Source organism: Portunus trituberculatus, chromosome 17 (genome assembly GCF_017591435.1).
Source record: "Portunus trituberculatus isolate SZX2019 chromosome 17, ASM1759143v1, whole genome shotgun sequence".
Classification (NCBI taxonomy): Eukaryota; Metazoa; Arthropoda; class Malacostraca; order Decapoda; family Portunidae; genus Portunus; species Portunus trituberculatus.
The window spans coordinates 31,377,903-31,390,024 of record NC_059271.1 but is presented as its reverse complement, the minus strand read 5'-3'; the positions used below and the strand labels follow the sequence as shown (position 1 = coordinate 31,390,024).

The 12,122-nt window shown below is 40.5% G+C and overlaps 1 protein-coding gene across 5 annotated transcripts in view; it reads right to left on the bottom strand.

Moving 5' to 3' along the window:
• LOC123504716 (protogenin B-like) overlaps window positions 1–12,122 on the bottom strand; it is a 283,603-nt gene that overhangs the window by 183,567 nt on the left and 87,914 nt on the right. For all 5 annotated transcript variants that reach the window (XM_045255461.1, XM_045255462.1, XM_045255459.1 and 2 more), the window contains exon 2: window positions 8,543–9,403. In XM_045255461.1, coding sequence (XP_045111396.1) covers window positions 8,543–8,639 — 97 coding nt within the window. In that variant the 5' untranslated portion in view covers window positions 8,640–9,403. The remainder of the gene's footprint in view (window positions 1–8,542; window positions 9,404–12,122) is intronic.

Genomic DNA, 12,122 nt, shown 5'->3' with positions numbered 1-12,122 from the left:
ATATAGAGTCACATCTCCACGATAAGACAGGCTACTCTTTCCTGAGGCAAAAATTCCGTTTCTTTAGATTTTATAAGTAATCCTTTTATCTCCTTTTTCTTTCATTCTTCTCTATGTCTTTTATTTGCACTGCTCCAACGACTTTAGCTTTCCTTTATCACTCACCGCCACACACTGCGAGAAAAACACTACAACAATAGGAAAGCTTCATCATATTGCACTTACAAAAACTGACAGAAGCTTCTCTACAGGATATTTCGAAAAAAAAAAAAAAAAAGACAGAAAGAGGACTTCACATTTCCTACCCCCTTTCCGCTCGTCTCTCCACTCGTCCGTTCCATCCTATTTTTGGCCTCTAGCTGAACATATTCCTGGGACTCACTACTACATAAAACTTCCACTTATTCAAAAAGGAAAAATAAAAATAGCTTTCCTGCAAAAGCAAATTTAAAATACCCACCTCTCCCCTGACACTCCCTCCTTACCGAATTCCTCTCCCTCTACCCTGCCCTGGGCCACATCCAGACTGAATTCATCCAACCCAAGAGCACCCCATCTGATCTGACGCAACCCACGTTCACCCCGGTATGAGTCACGGCGGCAGGCCAGACCACTCTCACGGTAATCAGTCAACGGCCTTAATCAACGCTGCTTTTATGAATTAGCTGACGACATCTGTCCAATGACCGTCTGCAAATTGACGTGTTGCCTGATGGGATAGATCGATGCATACACACACACACACACACACACACACACACACACACACACACACACACACACACACACACACACACACACACACACACACACACACACACACACACACACACACACACACAAAGACACACACATCTGTTTGTAACGACTATCTCATTTCCTTAAATCCTGGCTTTTCTTGCTATTCTGCCGGTAAAGTAAAATAAGCAGGAAAAAAAAAGAAAAGAAATATTACATCTGCTAAAAAAACACGATTAGTGCTGTTACTATTGTTACTACTACTGCTGTTACTACTTTCTCTGCTACTGCATCTTGTACTACTACTACTACTACTACTACTACTACTACTACTACTACTACAACTAATGTTGAAAATGATGATGATGATGATGATGATGATGATGATGATGATGATGATGATGATGATGATACTACTACTACTACTACTACTACTACTACTACTACTAATAATAATAATAATAATAATAATAATAAATAACAATAAACTATTAAAACAACGCACTGCACACAAACACGACATAAATAAAGCTCAGAGGAGGAGACCATGAAAGCTCCACCCAAGTTTGGCCTTCCTTCCTTTTTTCCCACGAGGGGCGGAGCAAAGAAGGGCCCGCGGCGAGGTGCTGCAGACCCACACTCAAGTCCCCACAACAAGGTTCCGACCCTATCCACACACCTACTTAACTACAACTTCTCCCCATCGTACATACAAGCCCTAGCCTACAGCAATACTTTACCTTCACTCACTCACCCTTACTTCATTAACTTGCTCCTTTTTGCATTCCCCCTTAGCTCCTTCAATACTGGGACACACTTTTACATTGAGATTTGTGTACAATTAGACCATTTTATTGACATTATTAGTCAGAAGATGAATGGCAACAGTCTTCATTATTTCAATTCCCACATAAGTTTCTGAAGCTGTTTAAAATCACCAAATAGTAAGCAGAATGAATATGGAAACACATCATGGTACTTCATTAACTTGCTCCTTTTTGCATCCTCCTTTAGCTCCTTCAATACTGGGACACACTTTCAATTTGCGATTTGTGTACAATGAGACCATTTTATTGACATTAGCAGGGGTCTATGGAGGTCGGAAGATTAATAACCACAGTCTTCACTATTTTAATTCCTACATATATTTCTGAAGCTGTTTAAAATCACCAAAGAGTAACCAGAATGAATATGGAAATGCGTCATGGTGCTCAAGTGGTTAAGTAGCCTTAGTGTGTTAATAGGTGGAGTGAAGTTGCCAGCCACATATACTTATCCAACCTAGACCCCTTGACTCCATCATTTCACATCTTTCCCGATACCTTTCTGACTTCCTTGCGTGCGCGTTTGATGTTCCAAAGTTATCAAAAACTAAGGGAAATATACCACGAAGAACCTTATCGAGTCTAGAATGGCATCGTGGAGTGAAAGCCTCGTAAAGGTGACTCTTCCTTGCAGACTGTGGGTGGAAGTGATAATGTTTACTTGACAATATGACCTATGGAAGTCTTATTGTTCACTGAGTTAGTACACACACACACACACACACACACACACACACACACACACACACACACACTATAAGAGAAACGTAAAGGACAGAGAGAGAGAGAGAGAGAGAGAGAGAGAGAGAGAGAGAGAGAGAGAGAGAGAGAGAGAGAGAGAGAGAGAGAGAGAGAGAGAGAGAGAGAGAGAGAGAGAGAGAGAGAGAGAGAGAGAGAGAGAGAGAGAGAGAGAGAATTGTAAATAAAGGTATAAAAAAAAATAAAATAAAACATGGAGGAAGACAAAAATATAAACAGAAAAGAACTCAGGAAGAAAAAGAAGAGAAAGGCACAGGATAAATAGAAAAAATACGCGTAAAAAGGCTAAAGAGATTAAGAAAGGAAATATAACAAGATAAAGAATAGGATAAAAACAAATACGGGAAAAAATTGAGATATATCAGAGGGATGCCATGAATTTGAATATTGAAAGGTAGCTGGGTGTTACTATCCCATCCCTAGACTCGTACAGCGGCGGCAGACTGGCAGAGACACGGGATCATACAGTGAACCTCTTCAGTACCGGGACACATTTTTTACCTTGAGATTTGTGTACGATTGGACCATTTTATTGACATTAGGAAGTGTCTTTGGAGCTCAAAAGATTAATGGCCACAGTCTCCACTATTCTTATCCCCATATGAGTTTCTGTAGCTGTATAAAATCACCAAATAGTAAGCAGAATGAATATGGAAACGCGTCATGGTACTGAAGGGGTTAAATGCTTCCGTGCACACTACACTTCAAATTTCTAGATGACGTTTTTTTTTTTTTACGGTTTTAGTGACAGATTAACAAGATTTCTATATTCTAAACAGGAGAAACACTATTGAGAACACGGTTACTCATCTCAGTGCCGCTTGAAAATAGTCGGGGCGAAAGTGCAAAGCGTTGACGTTATACTGATATTTAAAACCTCCTCAGCACTATGACGCGTTTTCATATTTACTCTGGTTACTATTTGGCGATTTTATGCAGCTTCAGAAACACACGTGGGGATTTAAAGTGGTGAAGACTCTGGCCATTATTCTTCTGACCTCCATAGACAGTTCTTAAAGCAAATAAAATCGTCATATTACCTAAAAATTTTAAGATAAAGAAAAAATGCGTCCCAGTACTGAAGAGGTTAAGAAGGTATTTACGGATTTAGTGACCCATTAAGAACTATTTCTATGTTATCAACGGAAGAAACCCTCTTGAGAAGCCGGTTCTTCACCTCTGTGGCGTGTGAAAATGGTCGTGGTGAGTTTGAGAGGCCCTTCAGATTATGGACTCTGAATACCGGCAAATATCTAGGCGCGCCACCCAACACCCTTCTGACGCCCAAGAGCAAAACGACAAGCCACTCGACCTCACGGAATTTCAGGAATGCACACCTTCACTCATGTGTCTCCGCTCTTCATTCTCCTTTGATCGTCCTCCTCCTTCTCATTCTCCTCCTTCTCTTCCTCCCTTCTCTTCCTCCCTTCTCTTCTTCTTCCTCCTCCTCCTCGTTCTTCTTCCTTTCATTTTCCTGATCCATTATTCTTCCACCTTTACCCTCTCCTTTTGTGATTTCTACTCGTTTCAATATATATATTTTTAATCTTCATATAACATTTCTCTCTCTCTTTTCCTCCTCTCTCTCTCTCTCTCTCTCTCTCTCTCTCTCTCTCTCTCTCTCTCTCTCTGCTTCTCCTTTCTCTCTTCTCTCTCCATTACATTTCCTTTTCCCGCTTTTCGTATCCATGTCGTTTTGTCTTTTAAATTTCTCCTTCTTTTATCCTCTTTTTTTAACTCTATTTTTCTCTTGCTCTTTCCACCCTCACCCTTTGCTGATTCTTTGCTTCTGGTCCCCTCCCCATTCCTCTCTCTCTCTCTCTCTCTCTCTCTCTCTCTCTCTCTCTCTCTCTCTCTCTCTCTCTCTCTCTCTCTCTCTCTCACACACACACACACTCGTTTATATTCGTCATTTGATGTCATATATGTTGTCAAATCGTATTGGAATCAATTTCCCTTAACAGACTTATGAAAAAGCCAAACATACTTCGACCGAGGAGAAGATCTAATAGAAGGAAGTAGGATAGAAAGCGAAGAGGTGCTAAAGAAACTGTTATGATTATGTAATAAGTCTGCCAACTACTATTCTGAATCAGGAAAGGTTAAGAGGAGTAAGAAAGGAAGTGGGAGGGTAAAAAAAAAGAGTTGAAGATCACAGCTTAAGAGAAAATAGGATCGTGAAAAGTGAAGATGAGAAAAGATAAGAAAAGTTTAGAAAAAATTGTAAAGAATAGAGGAAGATTTTACACAAGATAAGAACGAAAAATCAGGTCATGGCAGGTGGAGGTAATATGGATAAGTGGTCGGAAATGAAGAAAAATGGAAGAAAAAAGGAACAGGCAAACTAGTGGTGTATTAAAATTTTTACACTGAGCTCTCGGAAATGCCTCCCGGACTGCCTAAGGTATTCTGGCCTCAGCCTCACTGGAGAGATAATGATAATAATAATGGTAGTGATGTTGATTGTGATGATAACAATAATAATAATAATGATAATGATAATAATAATAATAATAATAATAATAATAATAATAATAATAATGATAATTACAATGATGACAGTAATAATAAAGATAACAATAAAACAACAACAACAACAACAACAGCAGCAACATCAGATACCAAATCGAACAATCATTTAGCAAACACACACACACACACACACACACACACACACACACACACACACACACACACACACACACACACACACACACACACACCACGGACAACACTCTTAGAAGAACAAGTAACAACACAGTTCTTCTAAATACACAATCTAAATTAGCAGCAGCAGGATACAAGTACTTATACACGCCGTAAAAGAGAGAAGAACCGATCTCCAGCCAATTTCACAGTGTGGCGGCGCGTTTCTTTGTGAGAACGTCGGCGAAATATTGTTTAAGCCACGAATTATTAACGATCAAATAATTGCGTATAGATTTCATCCAATATTCGCCCCGGGGTCCTGCTCGATGATGCGCAGAGAGGAGAGTGGATCGATTGGTGGGAGGGAGAGAGAGAGAGGAAGGCGAGTCGTCCGGTCGTGATGAGATGCGTTAGATGAGTCGGTGGGTCAAAGACAGCAAAGAAAGAGGTTAAAGGAAGAGGTTAAGGAGAAATCGGGTGCAGGAAGGAAAGGAGTGTGCTGAGTCGGATGAAGATGGGCGAATCAAGTAAGGGAGGGAAAAGGATGTAGAAAGTAAGGGATGGGAAGAGAAGGGGGATGGGATGGGAAGGGAAGGGAAGGGAAGAAGAGTGAAAAAGTAAGGTGAAAGTAAAAAAAAAATATAGAATAAGGTAAAAGTAAGAAAGGTAGCACGGTGACAGAGGGAAAAAAAAGTGAATTACATAGTATGAAGATTGAAGAAGGACAAAAGAAGATTTAGTAGGATGAAGAGAGAATAGGAAAAAGTCGGACCGGGTGAGGGAAGAAAACCGAACATTTAATTCGGGTGAGAGAAAGAAAGAAAGAAAAGAGTTAAGTCGGATGCAGGGAGTAAAGGAAAGGCCGGAACAAAGTCGTGTGAGCGAAGGAGAGTCGAATGGAGTCGGGGGAATGAAGGAAGAAGTGGATAAAATCGCTTGCAAGAAGAGAAAACAGAAAATAACTGAGTCAGGTGAGGGAGGAAAAGGAGAGGGAGTTGAGTCCTGCGATGTCATGACAGTTTGGGTCAGGGTAGGCGATGCAGTGGGTCTGGTCTGAACCGGTAATGGTTAAATCATGTTTGGTTGAGTGAAGGAGTGAATTACATTGTGCCTGGCTGGGTGAAGGAATGGGTCAGGTCACGCTGGGTTCTGTCAGGGTGTAGGGCGGGGCAGAGAAGCATGAGAGGGAGGAAGAAAGAAAAGAAGTGGGGGTTGTCTAGGAATATAAGTGTCGCATCCGGTCATAAAATAAAGAGCGGCCTTCAGGAAATAATTGAATCTATATATGTTGTCCATGTAAATGTCAACGTTCCACAGTGAGGCTCTCAGGCGTCAGAGGAGTAAGTGTAGGAACAAAGGACAGTGTCAAGATACAGTGGTGAATGCAGTGTCCTCCAAAGCTCATTAAATAGACTAACACGTTGAATTGAACATATTTATACAACCTCGAGGCTTATGACCTTTGACACAAGGATCTTGATTGGCTTCCTCGAAACTTGTCTGTCGCACACGCACGCCACGCCCTCTATCTCCCACCCCCGCCTCGACCATGCTCACCACTTCCTGTCCCGCTAGGATCTGCCATGCCATCTAATAAGCAGGTCTTTCCGGCTACTCTTCCCAAATGGTTAACTTTTCTTAAAGATTTGTTTTGTAAAACATGCTGTGAGGCATCATTTGATAGATTTTTAGCTTTCTCGGGAAAGGGAAATTACATTACAAGTTAAACTGTCTAATGACCTGGACAACAGAAGGCGACGCAGGCCAATATGTGCTGGCGGCTGGCTGTGCATCTTTGATTAATCTTATAGACTTTGGAATGAACTTATAAGATCGTTCCGTAATATTCTATCAACTCTTGCATAACAAAAATAAATAAACAGATGAAAATGAATAAATAAATAAATAAATAAATAAATAAATAAATATATATATATATATATATATATATATATATATATATATATATATATATATATATATATATATATATATATATATATATATATATATATATATATATATATATATATATATATATATATATATACACACACACACACACACACACACACACACACACACACACACACACACACACACACACATTCGTCTAGTAACCTGGCTTGTTTACTACCTTTCGTGTGAAGCATCAATGATATGCTGAAGCTCAAGATCAATATTAATCAGTGTAACTTCCTACGCTTAATTAATTCCAGTTCTGGAAACTATTTTTGTTAAGTTTCCCAAGTTAATGTCAATGGCCAGCCTGGCCAGCTTGGCATAGAGACAGTTCAGTCTTTTTATTCAAACCCTTCTCAAGCGACGCCAAGACCGCTTCTGACCTCCCTGGGAAGGATATAAGGCTGCCTTGGTTTCAACAAGGCAGCTTCATTGCGGATACATTCATTAAAGAAAAGAAATAAAGAAAAAAAGTCCAAGGTCGACTTCATCGGTTGACTCCTTAGCTAAACGTGATGGGACACGAAAACTTTTTATCAAAATATTTCTAGAAAAACCAATCAATAAATGAAAATAAACTTTCTTACTCGCATCTTGTAGCCGAATGTTCCATAATTATCTAGTGGAGAAACAAGCATGCCGTGCCAATGAGTCAGATCATGACCTGTCAGAAATCCGGCGACCACCACCTGTCAAAATGCTAATAAACTTTGTGTGAGGTTGAAACCATGTGCTGCATGGTATATCACAGTCACTATTTCATGGATTTTCTAGTTCGTGACTCCTTAATTTCTTCTAATAAAAAACTGAACAAATCCTACAGAAAATGACGACGAAAATTCCAGACCACCAATAATAAAGATGGATGAAATTCTCTCAATATATAAATGCTAAAATACCCTTCCGTGGAAACAGCAATCTTGCAATTTTGGTCCTTACTACAGCACAGAACAGTAAAAAAAAAAAAATCATATTCAAGGATCATCCACACGGACCATTCTCCTCTGGCCAAGCGCTACGGGACCAGGCAGTCAGATCAAGGTGACCTGAATGGCGAGTGACCCCTAATTCGCTCAGGTTGCGGACACTAGGAATATTTGGTGGAAAAAAAAAAGAATTGCAAGCTGAGCATTTTTAACCACAGTTTGCATTTAGGACATTGCCAGGAAGAGTCCCGTCACGATGCTTGCCGCAGAGTTGAAGCAGCGAGGAACACATTGACACGGGGGATGGCAATAGATACGCACAGTAATAATAACAAATATTCGTTCGTATAGGAAAAAGAAATGATGATGGTGGTAATGACGAAAATAAACATATCGATAAAGATGATGATGATGATATGATGACGATGATGATAATAATAATAGTAACAACAATAATGACACAAAACAATAATGATGAATAATTAATATCACCATTATTCTTGATCATTATTATCTTACCATCACAACAATAACATTTTTTTCTTATCATTAATAACGGTACTATTATCAACATCCCTATTATTACGATCACCACAACCAGAGTAACGATGGTGACTACAAGGATACTGCTGCACACTATTAGGGCGGCAGTTCCTGGGAGACATGAGGGTAGTGAGTACTTACCCTGGAGAAAGTTGGCAAGGGCGGGCGAGGTGAGGCAGGTACTAAGGGCGGCGGCCGCACCCAGCAGCCACCACCGTAGAACCAATGGGATTCGCATGGTTCAGACGCAACACAATACAACACTGCTGGCTTATTTGGAGGAAACTTTATAATGTCTTTTTCTCACGACACTCACTGAGAAACTGACTTCACTAGGATGTATATACTTGCTACAGGGGTTCAAAACTGTTCTTTTTCCTCCCTGTTGTGAGGCAGAAAGATTGGCAGCTTGGCTAAGTTTCTTCCTATTGGTACACGAGATAATCTTGAGTGAATAAAAATAAAGTTTATGGATACAGATATAGCGCTTCACTGAACTTGTTTTCTAATTCTAAGATCTTGAACTATCTATTTATCTAATGTATATGTATTTATAGTTATCTCATTTCAACTGTCTTGAGGCAGCACCACGTCCTTTTGTCATTCAGGTACTGAGTGAGGCGAGTTACGTGTAGGATGTGACAAGTCGGTCGTCTTCTAGGCTACTGGGTAATAAACTTGACAGCTGGGTTGAAGTTGGCGCCCCGCTATTGTTGGTGGGTACACAAAGAGCCCGTGGTCGTCTCAGCACCTCTTGTTGCGGGAGGAAGGGGAGGATGCAATGTGGGGTTAGTTGGTGTCGTTGCTGAGATTTGTACACTCTAGAAGCTTGAACCGTTGGCTGGGATTATTCTCTTCCTTAAATGCCCTTTGCAATACACTCGATCAGGAGGGATGGAATCAAGGGCGCGACGCTGTAGGAAGCTGACCGACGCCCGGTTAATGCTTGGCTGAGGTTCCCGTCGGTGTGGTATGGCAGCGCGTCGACACCGGACCGTCCCACTGAAACCAAGGAAAAATAATGACTTTACCAAAATTGAAGTAAAGGAATGAAGATATCACCAGAAACTCATGATGGAAGAAAAAACAGATTAACAACAGTACAACACACTATAGTCTGTCTACTCTAAAGTGGCGCCTGGGTCTGGGTCTGAATGGTGTCCCACGGAATGCATGGTTGTCAGATCTTGAGGAAAACCTCGAGCTATCCTTGTAATAAGTGCGTTGATCAACAGAAAACTAGTATTATTCACATCAAATCAATTACGTTATCAATAAGCTACAATATGTTTTAAATCTAGGAACCATTTTAAGAGCAGGCAGACAATAACATACCAACCACCATTATACCATTTCCTTTGAAGCGTCATTATTCTTTCACTGTCACCATAGGATTTACTGGTGTACGGGATGGCAGTTACTTGACACCAAAACATTCATTCACAGAAGTTAGAAGTTTTTCACAATGGCATATACATGATACAAACCTCGACCCTAACGCTTGCAAAATTCACGTTAAATTCTTAACAGTCAGAACAAACTAGTATATACATTACAAGACTTATAATTTTGCACACCAAGCCAGTATAAACAATAATCAAGCTCCTCCACAGAAGATACATTGATGTGATAAAGTTTTCCTACACGATCTCACCCTTACACACGAATAGTCGCCAACATACAGCAGAGGGACAAGTTTTCGTGTTTAACCCCTTCAGTACTGAGACACATTTTTACCATGAGATTTATGTACGATTTTATTGTCATTGGGAAGCCTCTATGGAGGTCAGAAGATTAATGGCCACAGTATTCACTATTTCAATCCCACATAAGTTTCTGAAGATGTATAAAATCACCATATAGTAAGAAGAATGAATACGGGAACGCGTCATGGTACTGAAGGGTTTAAGGTACTAAAAAAATCTTCACAACGTGGCATTTAGGTAATATTCAAACCTTGCCTTGATATACAATACGCCATCAGTCTTTCATGCGTGGGTTATTTCCTAATTAATGTAATGTATCATAACTTTCATAATAACGTCGATCAAGCTGATAATCTTTTTGCTATAATCATGATAATAAAAGTTTAATGAGTGATTCGTGAAATTCTCCTCATAAAAAATCACTCCACTTTACAGGAGGAAAATATTATCACACATACACTTATTCCTTTTAAGTATAGTGACGAGGTAGCACACACACACACACACACACACACACACACACACACACACTCTCTCTCTCTCTCTCTCTCTCTCTCTCTCTCTCTCTCTCTCTCTCTCTCTCTCTCTCTCTCTCATAATGTAATCTTCTCTTGTACTTATCTTGACATCGTGAACCTCTTCTCTTCTCCTTCTCTACATATCCCTGAGCCTTGTTTTCCATCAATCTTCTCCCTTCCTGGCCACACTCCCCTCCATTTGCACCACACGACGTTCCTTTCTCTTCTCACATCCACAACCACTCCTCTTTTTTACTTTACTGCACTACACATTCCTCTCTTCTGCTCCATTCCTCAACCCACTTTATTTCCCCCCCCATCTTTCCTTGGACTGCATTCCTGTCTGGTCGCCTTTCTTCTCCTCCATTCCTTAGCCATCCTCTACTCTCTCCCTTCTGTAGCTATTCTCTGCTCAGAAACTATAATAATAATAATAATATACAGGTCACTTATCTATCATTCCATTAGTCTATCCATCCATGCACAAACTAACCCATTCGTTCACCAATCCACTCACCCAATCTATTCGCTCACCTACGCAGTCCACACACACCTACACAAACACACATCCTCCCGAGAACAGTTTTGCAATTTCCCAAACACCGACGCATTTTCCCATCCACTCATGAACACACTCACTCACTTCACTCATCCCTAATCCATTTATCCATCTATCTATTCGAAAACTGACTCCGATCGATTCATTCACCCATTCATCTATTTAACTAAAAATTCACTCACTCACTCGCTTACCACTTATCCACCCACGAACCCACGCTCTTATCAATCATCACAATCATTCACATATTCATATACCCACCACTCACCGCCCATCTACCCATACACCCTATCATGCCCACCTACCTACTAACACTGACTCATTCATTCATCCATACATTCACCTACTCATCCAGTTACTCGCCATTCCATCCACATATACCCACCCACCTTGGCAAGTCACAAAAACGAACTCAACGTAATAACAGGCAAGTGCAACGTAAAAACACGCCATCGTATTACAATAAGTGAAATGAATGATGAAGAAACGGGAATATCCAATAGAGTTAGACGAGAACAGAAGCAATAATGTGGCTGTTGTAACTGATGTGGGCGGTTCCGATACAGAATGATATTGGAGTACTGCCGTGGGAAATACAAGGGTCAGAGCGGGCCGAGGTATTATGCTGGTCGTACCTGCAGGTAGACCGCCGGACAACAGCCACAGAGCCAAACCGCCAACTGTCCATGGTGACCGCAGTCTATCTGTTGATCTGTATGTTGGTGCATTGTATGTGCAAGGGGTGTAGTCGAGTGTGCAACGAAGAGTATATAAAAATACGTCCTAAGAGAACAGAGGGAAGGGTAAAACCAAGTATACTCTTACATAAACAAGTTTCGGAAGTGCTGAGAAAGAGTAGATGGAGATGTACGGATTTAAAGCACCGATCGTTGTGATACCATGAGACTTGAGATTTTACACTTGTTTGTACATTAAGG